The sequence below is a fragment of the Cheilinus undulatus genome, linkage group 5, assembly GCF_018320785.1.
Source record: "Cheilinus undulatus linkage group 5, ASM1832078v1, whole genome shotgun sequence".
In the NCBI taxonomy this organism is placed as follows: domain Eukaryota; kingdom Metazoa; phylum Chordata; class Actinopteri; order Labriformes; family Labridae; genus Cheilinus; species Cheilinus undulatus.
This window is the reverse complement of record NC_054869.1, coordinates 46,444,237-46,464,914: the sequence shown is the minus strand read 5'-3', so window position 1 is coordinate 46,464,914 and position 20,678 is coordinate 46,444,237. Positions and strand designations below refer to the sequence as shown.

At 38.6% G+C, this 20,678-nt stretch overlaps 2 protein-coding genes across 2 annotated transcripts; both read right to left on the bottom strand.

Moving 5' to 3' along the window:
- Positions 1-1,549: 1,549 nt before the first annotated feature.
- On the bottom strand, positions 1,550-7,155 carry gucd1 (guanylyl cyclase domain containing 1). Its single transcript, XM_041787726.1, has 6 exons — positions 6,560-7,155; positions 6,391-6,475; positions 2,524-2,689; positions 2,341-2,432; positions 1,996-2,237; positions 1,550-1,685 (listed from the first exon to the last, which is right to left on the bottom strand). Exons 1-6 carry the CDS (start codon positions 6,564-6,566, stop codon positions 1,594-1,596), a joined length of 684 nt encoding a protein of 227 aa, XP_041643660.1. The 5' UTR covers positions 6,567-7,155; the 3' UTR covers positions 1,550-1,593.
- Positions 7,156-9,533: 2,378 nt separating this feature from the next.
- Positions 9,534-19,993, bottom strand: p2rx4b (purinergic receptor P2X, ligand-gated ion channel, 4b). The gene is made up of 12 exons (XM_041786741.1): positions 19,100-19,993; positions 18,824-18,971; positions 18,604-18,675; positions 14,122-14,194; positions 13,946-14,042; positions 13,781-13,861; positions 13,548-13,689; positions 11,193-11,329; positions 11,016-11,109; positions 10,857-10,922; positions 10,658-10,762; positions 9,534-10,553 (listed from the first exon to the last, which is right to left on the bottom strand). The coding sequence occupies exons 1-12, from the start codon at positions 19,285-19,287 to the stop codon at positions 10,521-10,523; spliced, it is 1,236 nt and encodes a 411-aa protein (XP_041642675.1). The 5' UTR covers positions 19,288-19,993; the 3' UTR covers positions 9,534-10,520.
- Between the last annotated feature and the right edge of the window lie 685 nt (positions 19,994-20,678).

Sequence of the window (20,678 nt, the reverse complement as noted above, 5' to 3'; positions counted from 1 at the left end):
TTTTTGGGTAAAAAAAATCCAAATTAAATTGACCATGATGGATTTATGAAATCAATAAAAGGGAGTGAAGATTTCACAGACACTGTAAAATTGCATTTTAAATTTAGTAGCATTACTGCTTTTTGTCAAGAAAAGATCCATGTTCTGTTTGGATGGCACCTGTTCACAAAACTGAAGTTTGAGATGTTCTGTAAAATAATCTCTTCCCAGAAGAACCAATTTGGACATGATTATATCTAAAATTTACAGGATGTGTAGCATTAAAATCTGTTCGGCAACATTAATAACATGCATATAAGCTGAGTGAATGTATGACATTTATTCCCTAAATCCTAGAAAATGCTTTATGTAATGTGTCTAATATAGAAGCATAATTGAATACACAGTTATGACAATAAATGACAAGTTTGGAGCAAAACATTGAAATTCTTTAATCAGAATTTACAATAAACTGAGCTTTGTTTAATAAAAAATAAATTTCACTGTTAAGGGTGTGCTGTTTGTCTTCCAAATGCACAACCACTAAGAAATCACTTTTTTATCTATGTATTCAAAGAAGTAATTCCATGGTAAAATGTTAAGTTTAAATAACATACAATTATGTCTGGGTGAAAAAAAATGTAGTGCAATAACAAATACATAATAAAAAATGTAAAAATTACATAAAACTGAGGGACAATGAGGAATTTACCTGGTCTTTTCTGCTCTAAACTTAAAACATGATCAAGTCCAGATATACTTCTTTGTTCAGTAATATCATAATAAAAACAACCATCCAGGAGTTCAGCTGCAGCTGATAAGGAGCTGCTCTTTCCTTCCTGTAGAGTAAATACAGATGCTCCCGGATGTCCCTGTTATCTGCAGATCAAAAGGACTATCCATAGGTAGACTATGGAGTATTGCATTGAACTAGTTTTATCATTTCATGTGCATGTTCACACATCAGGGCATAATTACCTGAGACTCTTAAAACACAACTATTTACGGTTTTCCCTGTTGCAAGAATCATCAGAATAAAAAAGTGACAGAAAGGTGTGTTGCAAGGATTCTTCGAAGGCAGGTGGAGGTGAGGCCTGTGGCGGCTGAAGAGCCCATTGAAATTTCAACAGCAAACAGAACAAATAAACTGAATCAGTACCTCCAATCCTGATTTATGTGCACACTCTTCCCCACTAATTCTATTTAATGGCATGATTCCCACATTTCAGCCACTGTAATTTCACAGATCTCAAATAATCTATCCTGCGAGATATGATGAGCAACCACAGTCATTAAAATCTACCACACATACTAAAAATTCATGATTGCTATCTGCCCATCATTAAAGAGAAATAAAAACATATCAGATGAGATTATTAAACCTCGCAGCTGTAAGTCCTTCATGGGTTAAGTAGTAGTTAAAGTTTCAGAGGGAATAAAAGCAGTGATGCTGCAGAAATATGCCTCTTATGTGAGCTGTTGGGCTTATTAGCACCAGAGAGGAGGTTGGCCCAGGCAACTATTAACAAGAGAGGCCACTTGTCTAACACTATGGCCTGCAGCATCATAACCCTATTATGATGAGCTGAAATCCAAGTCCAGCTTCCCTTTTCATCAACTCTCCTTAAAGACAAACAGGATATCCTCGTCTGTCCCATAGCTTCGACGGGCCTCCTCAAAGTTACTGACGCTGGTGCAGCACACCCCTGAATAACAAACAAACAAACAGAAACACATTCCTTAGAGAATTCTTTTCTAAGGTTTGGAGTTAAATCTCATCATCTATATTCAATGACTTCTTCACTGTTAAACTACTCCAAAAAATGTTTTAACTCTGTATCGATCTAAAAAGATTTTATAAAGAGAAAGTCCTCATCTTTATTCTGATAGTATCTATTGGCTTTAGATTTAAAAAACGTGGATTAATTGTTTACAGAGTACTGCCTCTAGTATCCTAATTATACTGTAGCTATTTCCCACTCTGTACTAGTGTTTGGGACACACGTGGTTACTCACGGTCAGAATAGGCAGGGTTGTTGTAGAAAATACAGCCAGTGGTCCTGTTGAAGCCACACACTACCACAAAGTGACCCTGGTACTCAGGCTTCCTGCAGAAACACTTCTGGCCCACGGGCAAGAAGCAGCAGTATTTGACGGGTGAAGAGCAGAGTTCGCATGACAAAACGACTGCATTGACCAGCACTATGGCAACATGGCCTTGATCCAGGTGAGACTGGATTTCCTGAACTGTCACAGAGCTGCAAGAAGACATTCACAAATACACGTCTAGTGTTAGATACGCTCTGGCTAAGAATACAGCAGGTAGCTTGGCAAAATGAGAAGTAGAAAACAAGAACCTACCATTTCTTTACGACCACACCTTTGCTCTCTGCTTTGAGGAAGAGCTCATTCACTCTGTCTTCTTCTGTGTCAAAATGCTTCTTATAGAAAGACTGCAAGTTTTTACCAAAGACAAAAAAGACACAGCATTAGAGAAACCCAAATCTAATAAGGACAATACTGATCAGTAAGCAAAAGTAGTACCTGATTCCTAAAGCCCTTATCAACGCCCAGAGTCTGGGTACAAAAGCAGTGTTTGATCCCTAGATGACACATGAGGTAGGCCAGGTCAATTGTCCACACACTCTCTGTCAGCTTCAGATCCCAGCATGCTCTCTGAAACTCCTCATCACTAACAGGATGAAGGTACCTGTACAAAAAGACAATAGTTATCTAAATTTGATCAGCTGTGCTTGGGACTAAGCAAAATATGCAGTTTTCAAGATATATCGACATTTCTCTAAATTAGATACAGGGTAAGGTGATATTACCTTTACAGATAAAGGAAAATGATTGTTTACAGTGTACAGTAACATGCTGATTGACCACAAGAAAACCTAGTCAAATAAATATTCAAAATAAAGAATTACATTCTGTTTTATTTTAGAAGCATTTGCTAAACTGGCAAGGAGTAAGGTTTTTGTTCCTCATCAGTTCCTCCTACTTTTCCAAATGTTGCTAACATATTTAAGCACACTAAACAGGTGTAATTAAGAGTGTACAAAATTTTGACAAACTTAAAATTGAATTTTTACCACTTGTTTTGTTCTATTCAGACAGTGAATAGGCATTTATCTGAAATATTTGATAATCAAAAATGCCAACCTGTCTAGTATTTGTATTTGTACCAAACAGGTTACAATACTGTTTGATTTTTTACTAGAACAGAGATGCACTAGGCCGATGCCAATACCTTTGTTCAAATTAACCAGTACCAATAGATACTAATGTTGATACCAATGTCTTTTTTTAATCTTGAGGTCTTTTTTTGAGCATTTTGCCTTTATTCGGATAGGACAGCTGAAGAAAGACAGGGAACATGAGGAGAGAGAGTGGGGAAAGACATGCACCAAACAGCACAGAGACTGGGAAATGAGACAGCGACCAGCGCATTGAAGACTCCTGCCTCTGTATATGGCACTTGCTCTACCAACTATTCTAAACTGGTGACCAAAATGTTTTTTTTTGTTTTTTTTTTTATTTAAGTATTTAATGGGGGTGACCTGGAATAGTCGGCGATTCGACGATTCGATTCAGAGGAGTCTGATTCGACTATGAACCTCATAGTTGAATGTTGTTATGTAACCAAGATTGTACCATTCTGACTACATGGGGCTGCTAAGCCTGAGTTTCCGTTAGCCGGCATTTGCCAGTCACTGGCTGGTAAAAAAGGCGGAAGTCCAGACAAGTAAATACTGAATACTTGCGTATTATATTTTGTGTAACCTAGAAGATATGTTGCGAGAATGCGTTAATATAAACTAAAAGTTGTCTAATCTTACTATATCTACTGTCCTGCAGTGCTGGGGTTGTTTATCTCCTCAGATGGCAAGCACATGGCTAATTATGTATGCACAATGACGTCAAAGCAAATCTATCTCTCTACGTGAGCTCAGTATTGCTGGGGACTATGCAAGGAAAGTGGGAAAGTTTGACCAGAGCTTTCTTGTAAAGCAGAATTTTAATCTAAGTGAGGTTTTCCTGGTTAACCAAAGGCTTAATATCATCAGTGCCATGGAGGGATTTTATGTCATCGCTGCGAGTAATGAAGAGGCTGAAACAAAGGGAACTGTATAGCTGAGCGCCGTAAACACCAATGCAGCAGCAGAGAGGGGAGGCCTACGCAGAGCTTCGATAAACTACCTATGACCAATCCTCAGATAAAGTTGAATTGTAGTCAACAAAGAATCACACCGTGCAGAATGGCATGGACCGCTTGGAGCTTATAATGAAGGCTCTGTCTCTCTTCAGAGAGGTTACAGTTATATCATCATGAAGACTGATATCAGCAGCTTATGGTAAGACTCATTTTCATTTGAAATGTAGAGTTCTAACGCAGCGTCCAGTTAACAGAGCACTTTTGTTATGTGTTTGGATGCTTCGTTGTTGTCGGTGGAGGATGGTATTTGGCTATTGCAAGCTGCAAAGTTATGATAGTGGCCAATGTGGTAACAGGCTAGTGGTGCTGATGTGAAGCTAACTGTTGTTGTTGATGAGTTTAACGTGGGCATTTATTGTGGAACTGACTGCGTGTGTAAGGAAAAGCACACAGCCTTCAAAGGCAAAATCTGACGAATCAGATACGACTATGAAAATCCTTAGTCGCTGACACCCCTAGTATTTAATAATAAAAATAAATTGATATTATCACAGATACGTATTATATCTGTGAATTCACAATTTACTTATATTATCTGTTACTCTATTGACACTTGACACCCTCCTTAACTTTTTTATTCGTAACTGTCAAAAGTAATTCTGTGACTCCTCATTAACAAGTATTTATTCAACATAAGCAGTGCAGGGACGTCACAAAAGTTAGGAACAAAAGAAAGTGCTGCGAAGCTGCATTGGACCTTTGCAAGGTTGTGAAGTAACGACACGTCAGTAAACTTTTAAATAGGGGAGCCGGAACATCAGTAGATGAATTCATTGTTTTTGGACATAGTTCTTCAGCACATCTCTGCATGCGGGCGACTCTGCTAGTCTGTCTTTTTGTGCAAACTCTGGGGAGTCACAAAAACACAAACAAGGAGGGAGAGATAGAGACACTAGGCTGTAGTGTTAATCCTGGATGGTGTGTGTCTTTTGGATGTATAAAATGGTAAAAAATCAAAAGACCACAAAAGGTTAAGGTTGTTTTTTCAATGCTAGTTTACAATGCTAGGAACAGGCGGTAATACCATATCCCATGGTTGTAAAAAATAGCAGCGGTATTGCTTTAATTACTGTCATTAAGATGGTGCTGTGTATTAAGTGCATGTTTATAATAAACGCCTTGAAAATATGCGTCTGTCTCAAACAGCAGCACCGCTGCCTGTGTGTGAAAGTGCTTCAAACATGATGAATGAAATTCGGCTAATAATTTCTGACTAATTTGGAAAACAACAAATGCACACATATGAAGCTATACCAGCACTTATACACTTGCTTACTCATACTTCCTCTTAACAGTGGGGGTAAAACATTGCATAGGAGCTTTTACACACAAAGAGAGAAAGACAATGCCTTAACTTTAAATCACTTCCTGTGTTTTAAAGTACATGTGTGTGTGTGTGTGTTTTTTTAACTTAAAGAATTTTTTGAAAGGATTAAATAAAGTGCATGCTTGCACGTGCATGCAGGCAAACACTTGTAAAATGTGATTTTGAACAACTACCATGTACCCCGGTTAAATCTGGGGAGGTTTGGTGGTATTAAAAACCAGATACTGCCTTATCCTACTACCATGGTTGTTCAAAATAGTGATGTATAACATTAAGTGCTATTAATAGGCATAAATTCTTATTTCAGTGTGATTAATTATGGAAACTAACACAGTATTTAGACAGCACTCCTTTTTTAATACTTCCTTGTTTGTCAACATTTTTTCTTACATTTGCCCATTAAAAAAAAAACAAGCTCAGAGTTTGTCCTGTAGGTCACCTTTCCTCTCCTGCCAAAAATGTTTGCAATCAGCAGCTAAATATACCAGATGCCTATGTAAAACTGACTTGACACAACAGATAAATACTAAAACTGTTATCTGTTCATACCACATTACTGGTCAGTGGCTGATGTTTGTAAACAGGGCTGGTAACAGGGCTGTTTTACAGATGTGATATCTAAGTTTATAATTCTAGTATTGAGATAACCATTTGTTATTTCTTTACCATCAATATACTGTATATATTAGGTTAAGAAACGTTAAGATAGTTTTTTCTCTGTCCATATTGACCACACCTATCTGTCACACTGTAGTTATCAGACAGTTAATTATACCACTCCGCACTATTTCAGCAGCATTTGCATGAAGGGTACAGCCACAATAGCAATCGCTAGCAGAAGTTTCTAACTTTATTGAGCACTCACTTGAGGACCATTCTGGAGCAGGCTAGCCCACAGTCCCAGTGGTACAGCTGCCGAATGACAGGAACATTCAGCAAGACAGCATCCTCTGAAAAAGGCAAATTAACATTTCACTAAAAACTCATCAATACTGAAATATGAAGCTAAATGGAAACAAGGCCGAGCGACTCACCTGTCATCCTGCGGTACTCTCTTTAAAACAAGCGGCTACCTAGCTAACTCCAGACAAGCTTGTTAGTCTTCTTTACAGCATTTAAGCCGGGGTTGTGTTTCCTCATCGAGGCTAACTACCAGGGAACAACTGCCCACCTCAACTTTAGCTGTCCGGCTAACAGCAAAAACTGGTCTCCTGGAGGGTTCCCTGTTCATGCAGCGAAGAAGGTCGATGCACAATATTGCTGGACATACGGTCATTAATAAGTCAGCGAGTGAAAACAGGCAATAAATAGTCTATAAAGAATAGTTGTGTGACGGTGGCTCCGCCGACTCCCCTACTTCACTTCTCTGTTGTTTGCTAGCATACTGAGAAGATTCTAATTTGGTGATGGTGTCATCTGGTGCTATGCTGCCCCCATGCGGCACGGAGGAGTTATCTTAAATAATAATAATAAGTTTATTTTTATAGCACCTTTAAAGAACAGCGAGGTCACAAAGTGCTTTACAAAAAGGTAAAAGAAACACAAGCAATTAATGCAAAGGTACAATAAGAGAATACACAGTACACAAAACAGATTAAGTAAAGGCCAGACCAAACAAGTAGGTCTTAAGTTGCTAAATGAGTCAAGAGCAGTGGTTTTCAAACTTTTTCGCCCAAGGCACACCTAATGTTAAGCCAAAATCTCAAGGCACACATATTTAAATCGATGCAAAATAGACATTTTAAATAATGTTACAGTCATGGTGGCCTATAAGGGGTGATAAAGGGGAGAGGTTTCTGGGGCCCAGTCAACTGGGGGATCATGGAGATGGGAAAAGTGGGCAAAATTGGGGGAAAATTGTAAAAAAAAAAAAAAAATGTGGCCAGACAATGGGTTGAAATTGGCAAAAACTTCTTGAGAGTGTCAAAATAGTGGCAAAAATAGGTTACGAGTGGTTTAAAGGGTTAAATGTTGTAAAAAGATGGTAAAATGGGTTAAAAGTGATAAATAAGGGCATAATGTGGCAATAAAGTTGTCAAACAAAGGTAAAAGTGGGGGAAAATTGGCAAAAAGGTGGCAAAATAGATCACAACTTACAGAAAAGTGGCAAAAGGGTGAAAGGTGCTAAAAGGGGTCAAAAGGGGTTTAAAGTGGTGAGAAGAAATGGCAAGAAATGGCCAAACAAAAGCAAAATTGGGCAAAAAGACAGCAAAATGGGTTAAATGTGGCAAAAAGTTCCAAAAAAGTGGCAAAACGGGTCAAAAGTAGTAATAAGAAATGGCAAAAATGCTAAATAAAGTAGCAAAATGGTTTAAGCTGTCAAAAGAAGTGGCAAAAATTGGTAGAAAACTGGTTAACTTGGTTAAAAATAGCATGAAATAATAATTTCAACACCAATTTCAACCCAATAATAGTTTGCCATGCTTTTCAGCTCTTAATGAGGTAACTGTTGACCAGGATGTTAGCACCAATGCTACTGATCCAACACACATACACTGATATAATCAATAAATCACAAACCCATTCTCTGGGTGTTTTCAGGGGTCCAGCCATGTCTGTCGGCAGACCTGGTTACAGTACTTGCCATAAAGTTGTAGTAATAACGTATGGTACAAATTCCCATGGCACACCCAGACCTGTCTTAGGACACACTAGTGTGCCTTGCCATACCATTTGAGAACCACTGGTCTAGAGATAATGTTCATCTAGGGATAATGGGACCATTTTTGACTTGCAGTCTTTTGTTACATTTTATTCCATTGCTTTAAAACACAACACATGATAGATTGTATTTTATTTTGTTTCATTTTATTTCATCTTATCCAATTTAATTTAACTAAAATTAAAAAAACATTAAATTTAATTAACATTTTTTTAAATACAGGTGCACCTAAAAAATAGATCATCATGAAAAAGTTTTTTTTCTCTGTGACTTAATTCAAGAAGTTAAACTTCAATATAATCTGAATTAATCTTATAGAAAGTGAAATATTTCAGGGAGTTTTTGTTTTAATTTTGATGATTGCAGCTTACAGCTCACAAAAATCAGCTATCTCAAAATATTAGAACATCAAGAAAACATGAGTCCAAAAATAAATACATCAAATAATACAGAAAAGCTGGCCACCTGGAAAAGTATGCTCATTTATGTATTTAGTAATTGGTTGCAGCTCCTTTGGCAGATTACCATATCTATGAAACATGGATATGGCACTGCTGGGGGGTTATAAAGCCCAGATTGCTCTGATAGCAACCTGTATTGTTGAGTCTGGTGTCTCTTATCTTTCTCTTGACAACAGCTAGTTCAGGTCAGGCCAGTTTACTGGCCAATCTAGCACAGTTATACCACGGTCAGCAAACCAGTTTGGTAGTTTTGGGTTCCTCCACCTCCACCACCACCACCACCACTCTTTGTCAGGACCGGGTACATCGCTGGGTACATCACTGTGGACAGGTGAGTCCTACTGGAAAAGGAAATTAGTATCTCCATAAAGCTTCTCAGCAGATGGAAGCATGAAGGGCTCTAAAATCTCCTGGTAGATGGCTAACAGCATTGAATCTGGACTTGATAAAGCAAAGTGGACCAACAGCAGCAGATGACATGGCACCTCAAACCATCACTGACTGTAGAAACTGAAAACACTGGAACTCAAGCAGTGGAGGATTCTCTGCCTCTCACGATCTTCCTTCAGACTCTGGAACTTTGATTGGAAAATAAAATCAAAATTGACTTTAACCTGAAAACAGGACTTTGGATCACTGAGCAAGGGTTCAGATCTTTCTCTCCTTGGCTCACATGAGACATTGATGATGTCTGTGGTTCAGGAGTGGCTCCATACTAGGAGCACAATATCTGCAGCCCATTTCCTGGACCCGTCTGTGTGTGGTGGCCCTGGATCCTCTAACTCCAGCCTCAGCCCCCTCCCCATGAAGATCCCCTGAGTTCTTAAATCTGCTTTGTTTGACAATCCTCTGACAGCTGAGCTTCTCCCTGTTGCTTGTGCACCTTTTCCAACCACACGTTTCCCTTCCAGTCACTTTTCCAGAATATGCTTTGACACAGCCTCTGAGAACCATCTGCTCTTTCAGCAGTGACCTTCTGTGGCTTACCCTCTTTGTAAAGGATGTCAGTGCTTGTCTTGTGGACATTTGTCAGATCAGCAGTCTTCCCCATGATTGTGGTTGTGTGAACTGAACCAAAGTGAGAGAATGAAGGCTCAGAAAACCTTTTCAAATTAGACTTTTCACAATAGACAAATATTTGAGATGGATTTTTGTGAGCTTTAAGCTGTGAGCATCGATATTTAAAAAAAAATGTTAATAAATCATAGAGATAGTTTGACTTTTGCATGATATTCTATTTTCTAGATGCACCCATTTATTTGGTTTGATTGAGTTAAATAGTGGTTAAATTTAAAATTTGCACATTTTAAGGCAAAGCCAGGTTATTGCATCAGCTTAAAATAATAAAAAAAAAAAAAACAGGATCTAACCAGGCATGTTTTTGGCTGGCTAGCATTGAGCAAAACACTGAAATTTTGTTAAATTACTGGTTATCAGTGAACTTCTTTGTAGTTGATTATGCACACAAAAAGAGGTTGGAAACCACTTATTTGGAGCATACCAAGCATGCTCAAAGATTTTCTGTTTCAAGGTTGATAATTTTCCCTTTTTAGCTCTGTCCTAATCACCTAAAATGATGTTGGCCAGCATTAATACAACCTAATTTACATCAGTTTTTAGAGTTTCCATAAAAAAACTTGAGAAAGTTATCAGCTTTGGCAATTTAATGACCTTAAGATGAAAAACTAACAAAGACTTCTGTCTTTCACCTCCGGCCTCTGACCTTCCCCCACCCAAGACGCCATACCATTGAGATATGCAATTCTTATTAAGTGGTATCTCAGCACTTAATACAGTTTAAGAAACATGATGCTTCAAGTGCAGTTTCAACATCAGTTGCAGAAAAAACATCCTCAAATAGCTGTAACCATGTTACTGGGTTCCATATGTGGTGCCCATTGACACCTGTGCAATAAAAAAGACAAAACAATAACAATAGAGGACAGATCAGTCAAAGATTTCACTCATCTCTGAGATACTAATCTGGTGTTGCAGGATCAGTCACTTACTGGTTCTGAGTCTTCATCCTCATTCAGATAAGTAACTTTGTGTTTCTCGTAAAGACGCCTTTTTCTTGCACACATCATCAAATATGCATCGGCAATGGCAGGAACCTAAAGGGAAACTCTGTGTATCATTGACTTTTCTATTCAAACAAAGTCCACTTTAAATAAAAATATTTTTTAAGGATGATCCAAATCCACTCACCAGAGAAAGAAATGACAATCCAGCACCTAAGCTCACTAAGGTTGGTACAATCCCAAATTTCCCAGCCTGTAAGAAAAAAGAAGAGGAATAATTGTCAGAGTGTGGAGAGCAATTAAAGTTTACTGATTGAGTCATCTGAAATTTTTAATCTGGTCTCACAGTTCCAAACACAAGGACATCGAAGCGGATCCCGTACGCTTTAATCAAAGTTCTGGTTTCCTCTCCGTCCGTGGTCTGGAAGTATTTTGCAAACCTGAAAAAGCAGGATTTTTTCACATGAGATTTGTCAGTTAAACCGATTCAGTCACAAGCATCTATTGTGTGTATTTCTCTCACCTGAAGTTGTATCCAGGGGCTACGTTATTGGTGGGATTTTTGTTGTCCAGCCTGCGGAAGCTGTACTTAGGGTAACATTTTCCTGCCCACCAGTCCAGGTCGCAGCTCCAGTCAATAATAATTCCAAGGATACCACCCTTTATGGACAACAAGCTGTTAACTTTCCAACTAGGTTTCATTGTTAGATAAAAACCTGACTTTTTTGAACACTAAAATTAGAGTATTTTTATGAACTCAGTTTAGACCACAGTTAAAACACATCCTATGTAAGCACACCTCTCTCAATCATATTCATCCTGTGAAAGGTCAAGATCATTGGGCCTCGTGTACATGCTGTGAAAAAGTATTTGCCCCTTCCTGATTCCTTTTTTTTCCATATTTGTCAATGAATTCAGTGTTTTTGGTTTGGTTTTTGTTTTTTATCATTTTTCATATTTGTCACCTAATTGTTTTAGACCATCAAACAAAGTTTAATATTAGACAGAGATTACCTGAGTAAATGAACAAATGCAGTTTTTAAATGATGATTTCATTTATTAGGGAAAAAAGCCATCCAAACCTACCTGACCCTATGTGAAAAACGAAATGCCCCCTAAACCAAATGACTGTTGTTGCAACACCTGTAAGCAAGCGTTTGTGTTATCTCAATCAGACTTAAGTCTGGACTTTGAAAAGGCCGCTTCAAAACTTTTGGTTTTGCTGTTTTTTAACCGATTCAGAGGTGGACTTGCTGGTGTTTTTCAGATCAGTGTCCTTCTCAATAACCCAGATGTGCTTCAGCCGGAGATCATGAACTGATGGCCAGATGTTCTCCTTTCAGGATTTTCTGGTAGACAGCAGAATAATGGTTCCATCAAATACAGCAGGCTGTCCAGTTCCTGCAGCAGCAAAGCAGCCCCAGACCATCACACTACCACCATGTTTGACTTTTGGTTTGAATTCTTTTGATGAAATGCTGTTAGTTTTATGCCAGATGTAACAAAGTTCAACTTCTGTCTCGTCAGTCCACAGAATATTTTCCCAGAAGTCTGGGGGATCATCAGGATGTTTTTAATCAAATGTGAGACGAGCCTTTGTGTTCTTTTTGCTCAGCAGTGGTTTTGGCCTTGGAACTCTCCCATGATGCCATTTTTGCCCTGTGTCTCTGTTATAGTTCAGTCATGAACTTTGACCTTAACTGAGGCCAGTGAGGCCTACAGTTCTCTGGATGTCGTTCTGGGTTCTTTTGTGATCTCCTGGATGAGTCCTCGATGTGCTCTTGGAGTAATTTTAGTGGGCTAGCCACTCTTGTGAAGGTTCACCACTTTTCCAAGTTTTCTCCATTTGTAGATAATGGCTCTTTTGGAGTTCCAAAGCCCTAGAAATGACTTTGTAACCATTTCCAGACTGATAGATGTTAATGACTTTGTACCTCATCAGTTCTTGAATTTCTTTAGATTGTGGCATGATGGGTTTCTTTTTGAGATCTTGTGGCCTGCTTCACTTTGTCAGACAGCTTCTGTTCAAGTGATTTCTGGATTCAGCTGGTCTGGCAGTAATCAGACCTGGATGTGGCTAGTGAAATCTAACCCAGCATTCAAAAAATATGGTTAGTACTTTTTCACATAGGACCAGGTAGGTTTGGATCCATTTTTCCTTAACCCCTTAAAGCATGTTGTATCATATTTGATACATACTTTTATGATACCTCTATCTAATCAATATGATCATAAATTACAAAAAAAAAAATATTCCGAATACAATCTGAAAAATAATAAAAATGCCCTCAAGTGGATAAGCAGTTATGGAAATTTAGATTTTTTTGGATTTCAGTAGAAAGTGAAATAAACATTTCAGTCCCCCCCCCCAAAAAAATAGAATTTTCTGGCTATAATTTGTGTTTCCATGCTTTTAGGGGTAAATAAAGGAATCGTTATTTAAAAACTGAATTTTGTATAAACTCAGGTTATCTTTGCCTAATATAGAAATTAATTTGATGATCTAAAACATTCAACTGTTTAAAAAAAGAAATCAGAAAGGGGGCACAACACTGTGTCAACAAAGATATGTGCAACACCATGAGGACAAACAACATCGGCGATAGTTGTGATCATACAGATAGAATAAGCTACACTATACGCTATTCTAGCCCTTAATTATGATCTCTAAATCTTCAGACCCTTACCCTCATCTCTTCATCCCGCCTTCCAATGACCTTTAACCCTCATGTCTTTGTCTAACCCTCTTTATAACATAAACTACCCCTAACCTGTTTCTTAACAAGTAAGTTCTGTGTTGACGAGAAGGAAACGAGGCAGAAATGTCTATTTCACAGACGTGAAAGTGCTTCAAATCAGTGTTATGGTATTGGTGTACCTTTACAGCCATGTCTTGAAATTCCTCTCCGGCCTCTGCCACCATGTGTTTCAGTCGGAATATGGGGCAGTGAGGGTCTGTAGCACGATTGAATTCGCACCTCTTCAGGTATGAGGAGTTAATATGAGGCAGTATGTTTCTCCTGGGGAATAAGGTGACACATGTTTGATATAACTGTGAACAATAAAACTTTATGCTTGCACATGTATACTCCCAGACACTGCAGCACTGACATGTTAAAGTTAAACTTTGGGTAGGTTATACTGTTTTTGATCAACACAGTGAAGTTCTCTGCAGCAGCCAACACTGGGCGTCTACAAGAGGAGAACAACATATCAGAAAAAAAATGACATGATCCTTTTGGTAATTTTTAATCATTACAATGCTCTTATTCCTACTTAGGGAGAGTAGAGTCAATTTCAAGGGGGCACCATGAGATCACTTCACATGTGCGTGCCGTCGTGGAGTAATTCTCACACAGCCCTGTCTGTATACCTGCGTGAAGGAAAATAATGCATGTTAGTGTGGGTGCTATTACACACAAAAACATGTCAGTCTGATGCTGAAGGCCTACCGCTGCCTCGAGGATCATTGAGTCCCTCAGTACAGTCACAGTCATCCACACACGTAGTTGATGGGCTTGGAAGCTGGAGGAGACAGAACACGTGTTAAAAAGACCACGGTTCATTTTGTTGACCCAAGCTAAAGATGTTTGTCAACTACAAGATAGATGAGACTGAGACTGGCTAAAAATAGATCTTTGGTGATAAAAACTGATGAAAATAAGTTCAGCTTTTGTCAAGAATAAAACAAGACTACAATGTTAGTGCTGAACTGCTGGGCATTCAAAATCCTTAATTTTCTCAACTATGCATGTAATTTATGTCAGTATTTCCCATTTATTTTAATTTGATCATTTTGCTGATTATATCAGTACAAAGGGAATACACGGTGCCAATAAAAAGCATGTCTGTGTATGTTCTCAGTCATCCAGGTCATGCTTATCCAAGGCTGATAAAGTTGGCAACTGTACTGGTTCCAAGATCTTGAAGATGTTTCACCTCTTCTCCAGAAGGTTTCTTCAGTTCTAAGGGTGGCTGGGGAAGAGTCAGAGTATATAGCACAGGCTGACCATTGTTATGCTAATGACTTGTGTGGTCACCTGACAGCCATTAACGGAGTCATTTCCTCTGGGGGTGTGGCTAAGTGGGCATTTCCTGGGTTGTTAGGGTCTATCCCTTTAATTGATTTTATGAATCAATCATGGACAATATCATTTTTTAAATTAAAAAAACAAACAAACAAAAAAAAGTAATGTTACAGTAAAAGATTTCTACAAAGCAATGTCGATTAAACACAGATGTGAAATGTAAAATAAGTGATTTCATAAATATTCCCCCCCATTTAAAGAGACTAACCTAATTCAACAGAGGTCCAGCCAACTGGTGCTAGCAGTCTCACAGTTAGTGAAATGGGGATCACCTGAGTGCAGTGAGTGTGTCTCAAGTAATGGTAGTATAAAGACACCTGTATCTGGAAGGTCCAGTCACTAAAAAAATCAGTATTCCTGGCTACCATTACACCATGAAGACAAAAGAACACTCCAAGCAACTCAGAGAAAAGGTTATTGAAAGGTATAAGTCAGGAGATGGATAAAAAAAAAAAAATCCAACATCCCCAGAGTTCAGTTAAATCCATCATGAAGAAATGAAGGAATATGGCACATGTGTAAATCTACCTAAATCAGGTCGTCCTCACAAACTGAGTGAGCATGCAAGAAGGAGACTAGAGAAAGAGGCCACCAAGACACTATGACTACTCTGAAGGAGTTACAAGCTTAAGCAGCTGAGATGGGAAAGACTGCAGACAACAACTGTTGGCCGGGTTCTTCACCAGCTAAAGCTTTATGGGAGAGTGGCAAAGAGAAAGACACTGTTGAAGAAAACTCAGATTCAATCTGGACAAGAGTTCACCAACAGGCATGAGGGAGACCCCATGGTCAAGAGGAAGAAAGTTATGTTAAGTTAGTTAAGCTATGGCAATCACCAAACACTGGACACCACCAGGAACACACCACTCTCACTGTGAAGCACGGTGGTGGCAGCATCATGCTGTGGGGACGCTTCTTGGCAGCTGGTCATGAAAGGCTTGTGAAGGTAGAGGGGGTAGCAGAGCGTTCAGTTTTGCTGCCGCCTCTGCATGGAATAGTAGTACTCTCCAGACTGATATGAAACTGTCTGAACTCATCTCACTGGAAAACTTTTGCTCTATCTTAAATGACAGACAACGCGAGTCCATGGAACAGTGCTTGTGTTTTTAAATTGTTATTGTGACTCCTACTCCTGCACTTTAAAATGTGACATAGCTCTAATTCTTAATTATTGTTTGTTTTAACATATTGGTTATCATCTGTCTCTTGAATATGTATTATTTATTATGACATGTGCTGCTGACCTCTTGGCCAGGTGACTGTGGAAAACACAGGAAAATCCTGGAGGATAATCTTATTGAGTCTGCAAGAGAACTATGGCCTATTTTCCAGCAGAGGTTGAGCAGTTTGTAAAGAAGAACGAAGTAAAATTGCAGTGTCCAGATGTGCAAGCTTGACTGAGATCTATCCACACAGACACAGAGCTGTGACTGCTACACAATACTGACTGGAAGAGGATGAATATTTATGCAATCACTTATCTAGCATTATAACTTTTTTTGTTTAATTGACATAACTTTGTAGAAATCTGTTTTCACTCTGGCATTAAAGAGATCTTTGTGTCAAACAAGCCAAATAATATTGACCATGATTAATTTATAAAATCAATAAAAGGGTAAATCATCCACGGTGGTGAATACTTTTTATAGGAAATACATTGTGACTGAGAGAAAAGACTAAAATAAAATAACATTGTTTTGACTTACACTGGACTAAAATGTGAGTTTTCATCGACTTAAACTACAAAGGATAAAAAGGTCTTAGGTCAAAGTATTTTTTTTCTATCCAAAGGCTTAGATAAGATTTTAAACAGCTGCCAAAATGAACACTGGAAAGAGTCAGAATTAGCTGCACTGGCTGGATGTGTGGAAAAAGGAAGTGAACTACGTATTTACATAAGCTAAATGGACTGTAGCTACATCATACCCCGCAAGCTCAGATATGACTTTGGTTATATCTCTACACAATGAACACAGGTCACGCAAGGAAAGATAACAAACTCTGTTTACAGGTACAGTGGAAGTGTGTCTAATAACTGATGTTATCCAGTCAGCATGAGATCATGTGAATGTCCACCAGTCCTCCTGTGTCTTCAATACTGTTAGTGATCTGAGAAGGCAACTCCCTTTTTATGGTTACTATTATTATTGTGGCAAAGGAGTGCCATATGTGTGCGTTAGGCTGAAAAATAAAACTGTAGAAAAATCTAAAATGATACCAAAAAGGTTTAAGATGCAAAATAGTGTAATTCTAAAACGGGTGTGATTAATCACAATTAACTCCAGAAACTTTGCGATTCATCATGATTACATTTTTTTGTCGAACATCTCACAGTCCCTCCACTGACAGCCTCCATCACTGCTGTCTTCCATGTTTGTTTTCAGATGACACAAACCCCACTGATTTTGTTGCCCACCATTGCAGGATTGTGAAGTGTCACTTTCAAAAGATGTCAAAGTCACATTCAAACTGTGGTCAAATTAAAGAAAAGATCTGATCTGTATCTGATTAATACCACATATGAAAGTGGCCTGAATCTGATATGAAAAGATCACATTCAGTGTGACTTGTGTTGTTTACGTTGTCAGAAAAAAAACCCCAGATATGAGTCACATATGAGCAACACATCAGATTTGAGTCTTCACTAACTGTAGTGTGAATGGAGCCTTAGATTAATATAATAATATTAATATATGTCATAAGACAGCACTGGTATAAAGTATCAAGGTAATACCATCAACCAACAAACGATTGCTCCTTTAACTTCGCCTGTTAAAATACAACAACAGTGGAAGAATGGAGAAGGACTGAGGCCCCATCACTCAAGAGCCAGCTCTTAGAACCAGCATATTCACAGGAAGATATGTTTGTGTTATAACATACACTCAACAGCCACTTTATTAGGTACACCCTGCTAGATCTGGGTCAGACCTCTTTTAGCTTTTAGAACTGCCTTAGTTCTTCGTGGCATAGTTTCAACAAGGTGCTGTAAACATTTCTCAGAGATTTTGGTCCATATTGACATGATAGCATTTGTCGACTGCACATCCATGATGCAGATCTTCCGTTCCACCACATCCTAAAGGTGCTATGTTGGATTGAGATCTGATGACTGTGGAGGCCTTTGGAGTACAGTGAACTTTGTCATGTTCAAGAAACCAGTTTGAGATGATTTGAGCTTTGTGACATGGTGCATTATCCTGCAGGAAGGAGCCATCAGAAGATGGTACACTGTGGTCATAAAGGGATGGACATGGTCAGCAACAATACTCAGGTAGGCTGTGGCACATATAGATGATCATCTGGTTCTAAAGGGACTAAAGTGTGCCAAGAAAATATCCTCCAAATCATTACACCACCACCAGCCTGAACTATTTACACAAGGCAGGCTGGATCCATGCTTTCATGTTGTTTACACCAAATTCTGATACTACCATCTGAATATTGCAGCTGAAATTGAAACTCATCACACCAGGTGATGTTTTTCCAGTCTTCTATTGTCCTATTTTGGTGAGCCTTCGTGAATTGTAGCCTCAGTTTCCTGTTCTTAGCTGACACGAGTGTCATCCAGTGTGTTCTTCTGCTGTAGCCCATCTGCTTCAAGGTTCAACGTGTTATGTGTTCAGAGACTTTATTCTGCCACGTCCAAATTCTTTTAAATCCCCTTTATTCCCCTTTCTGATGCTCGGTTCGAAAATCAGCAAGTCATCTTCACCATGTCTACACGCCTAAATGCATCAAGTTGCTGCCATGTGATTGGATGATTAGCCATTTGTGTTAACAAGAAATTGAACAGGTGTACCTAATAAAGTGGCTGGAGTGTATACTGTAGTACCAGTGACTCACCTCAGGGCAGCGTGATTGAGTCTGATGTGGAGTGATGACCATGTTTGTCAGCACAAAGAATGAATTCCCACCCTGTCATTCAAGAACAAGCAGGGATGTGTTGGGACAGTGATGAGGTTTTACTCAGTCCTAACAGAGCAAACTGTATGTCACTTAAATGGATAAAATAATACAGTGGGAGAATGATCATGAACTTTCAGATTCTAAAAATATAAATTACCTGAGATGGGATGACATAGTCAGCCATGTCCCAGAATCTTGGATCCATGTCGGAAGTGTTGGTGAAGGCAAAGCCTTTAACTTTAGTGGTGACAGAACTCATGACATTATCTGTCTGCTGGTAGGCCTTCTGCACTATCAACACATACCTGCAGGTTTACAACAGTGCAATACATAAATCATAGAATATATTCACAACAAATAGCCAAGAGGCTCCCATCTACAGCATTTCATGGCTAGTTCATGTCATATCTAGTATGTTTAGTATGTCACTTACCCCAAAGCATACAGCAGCACCAGAATCTGGATGAACCTGAAGACACATCCTACCTCCAGGCTTGGAATAACCAGTGTTTTAGTCGTTTCATAATCAAACACATAATGCAGTACGCGCTTGCAGCAGTCTGCAGTCTTGCTCATGGCTGCCCCACACACCACTGATCGACTCAGTGCAATAATGGTCATTAGATAAGGCTGACCTTATTCAAATTGTTGTATTCAAATCCAATTTACAGCATGGACATGTATCTGGCTTCAGTAGATTCAACATCTGGTGTATGTAGACTGTGGTTGGGATTCTGACAGGCCACATATAGTAGGAGTTGTACAGAGCAGGTTCCATTGACCTTTATTTTCCCTATGCTAAAAGCTGCACCCATAATCTTTAGTAAAACACAAGTTTGCAAAAAAGCTGGTCAGTCCCACAGCCCCATAATAAAATAAAGGCAGCCAGGGAGTTAATTTTCACATTTTCTGTTACGTCTTTTGACAGTGTCAGATAGTAGTAGTCCTGCCCATTGCTTTTGAAACAGTCATGAATACAATATTTTTCTCTAGAAAGTTGTATGACAGGAGGATCAAACTGTCACATAAACCATGCACTGAGGGCTCTGCTATGCATTCTTCATTTACATACTCTCAGCTCTGGGAACGCCCTGACGGAATACAGCTACAACACAATGAAACCTTGTTCAGATGAGTAAACATTTACATAGCGCTCTACGATACTGCAAACTACAGCTGATTAAATCTCCTCTACATATAAGCTGAAGGCACCTGGAGGAACATTTGCTCCTCTAGTTAGACTTCACTGTGACTGAAAATCACTCAAGTGCAAAAAGAAAAGATTGTTTTCAAACTTATTTCCACATCTGAATTTCTTTGAACATTTATTTCCCACAAAATTGTGCAGAGTTAACATTGGGGTTGAATGATGATGTGATGAACTTAATATTAAATTCTGCTATGAACGAATGCTCGAGTCATAGGTAACAATAACATGAAAAAACAGCTTTTAATTTTTAACACATTAACTTTCATGAACACAGGACAGAAAGTATGTAACTTTGGTCCAAAAGTACCTCAGATATAAGGTCTGTATAAAAAATCATTTCAGTTCACATGGACACTTTGGCATCCTAGTTATCACTGATGTAGCTTGCCTTCAATAAAACAATTCCCCAACCTTCCCTCTTTCAAGTTTCTTGCACTTATGAAGTCAATGGCGTCATATTCACACAGCTAAGAAACGAAGGCTACAGTAGACTGCATACATAATATACAGAGGAATATGACATATATACTGAATACATATTCATTCTGCAATGTTTTTGCTTGGACAACATAGACACAAAGACAGTTAGTTCGGTATAAAACTATTGATATACAGTCATTATGTTTCAGTGCTGGATATTCAAGTACAATATGAAGGCATCTACAATGAATTGTAGGAGAACAACAAAGAGAGTCCACAGTAATGAAGCTACAGTGACATGAAGACGAGAAAAACATCTTTAATGCTCATATTCACCAGTTTAACCCATCAGAATGAGGCTGAGACACCAGCAACCAAGTTT

Excerpts from the sequence above, each read along its gene's own strand:
- gucd1 (XM_041787726.1), bottom strand. Across the intron at positions 2,690-6,390 it reads TGCTCCAGAATGGTCCTCAA|GTACCTTCATCCTGTTAGTG; the intron begins GTGAGTGCTCAA and ends CTTTTTGTACAG. Across the intron at positions 1,686-1,995 it reads CAACCCTGCCTATTCTGACC|GGGTGTGCTGCACCAGCGTC; the intron begins GTGAGTAACCAC and ends TTTGTTATTCAG.
- p2rx4b (XM_041786741.1), bottom strand. The coding sequence starts at position 19,287 with ATGACCATTATTGCACTGAGTCGATCAGTGGTGTGTGGGGCAGCCATG. Across the intron at positions 13,690-13,780 it reads CCAAAGTTTAACTTTAACAT|GAGAAACATACTGCCTCATA; the intron begins GTCAGTGCTGCA and ends CTTATTCCCCAG. Across the intron at positions 11,330-13,547 it reads TTCAAGACATGGCTGTAAAG|GGTGGTATCCTTGGAATTAT; the intron begins GTACACCAATAC and ends TTGTCCATAAAG.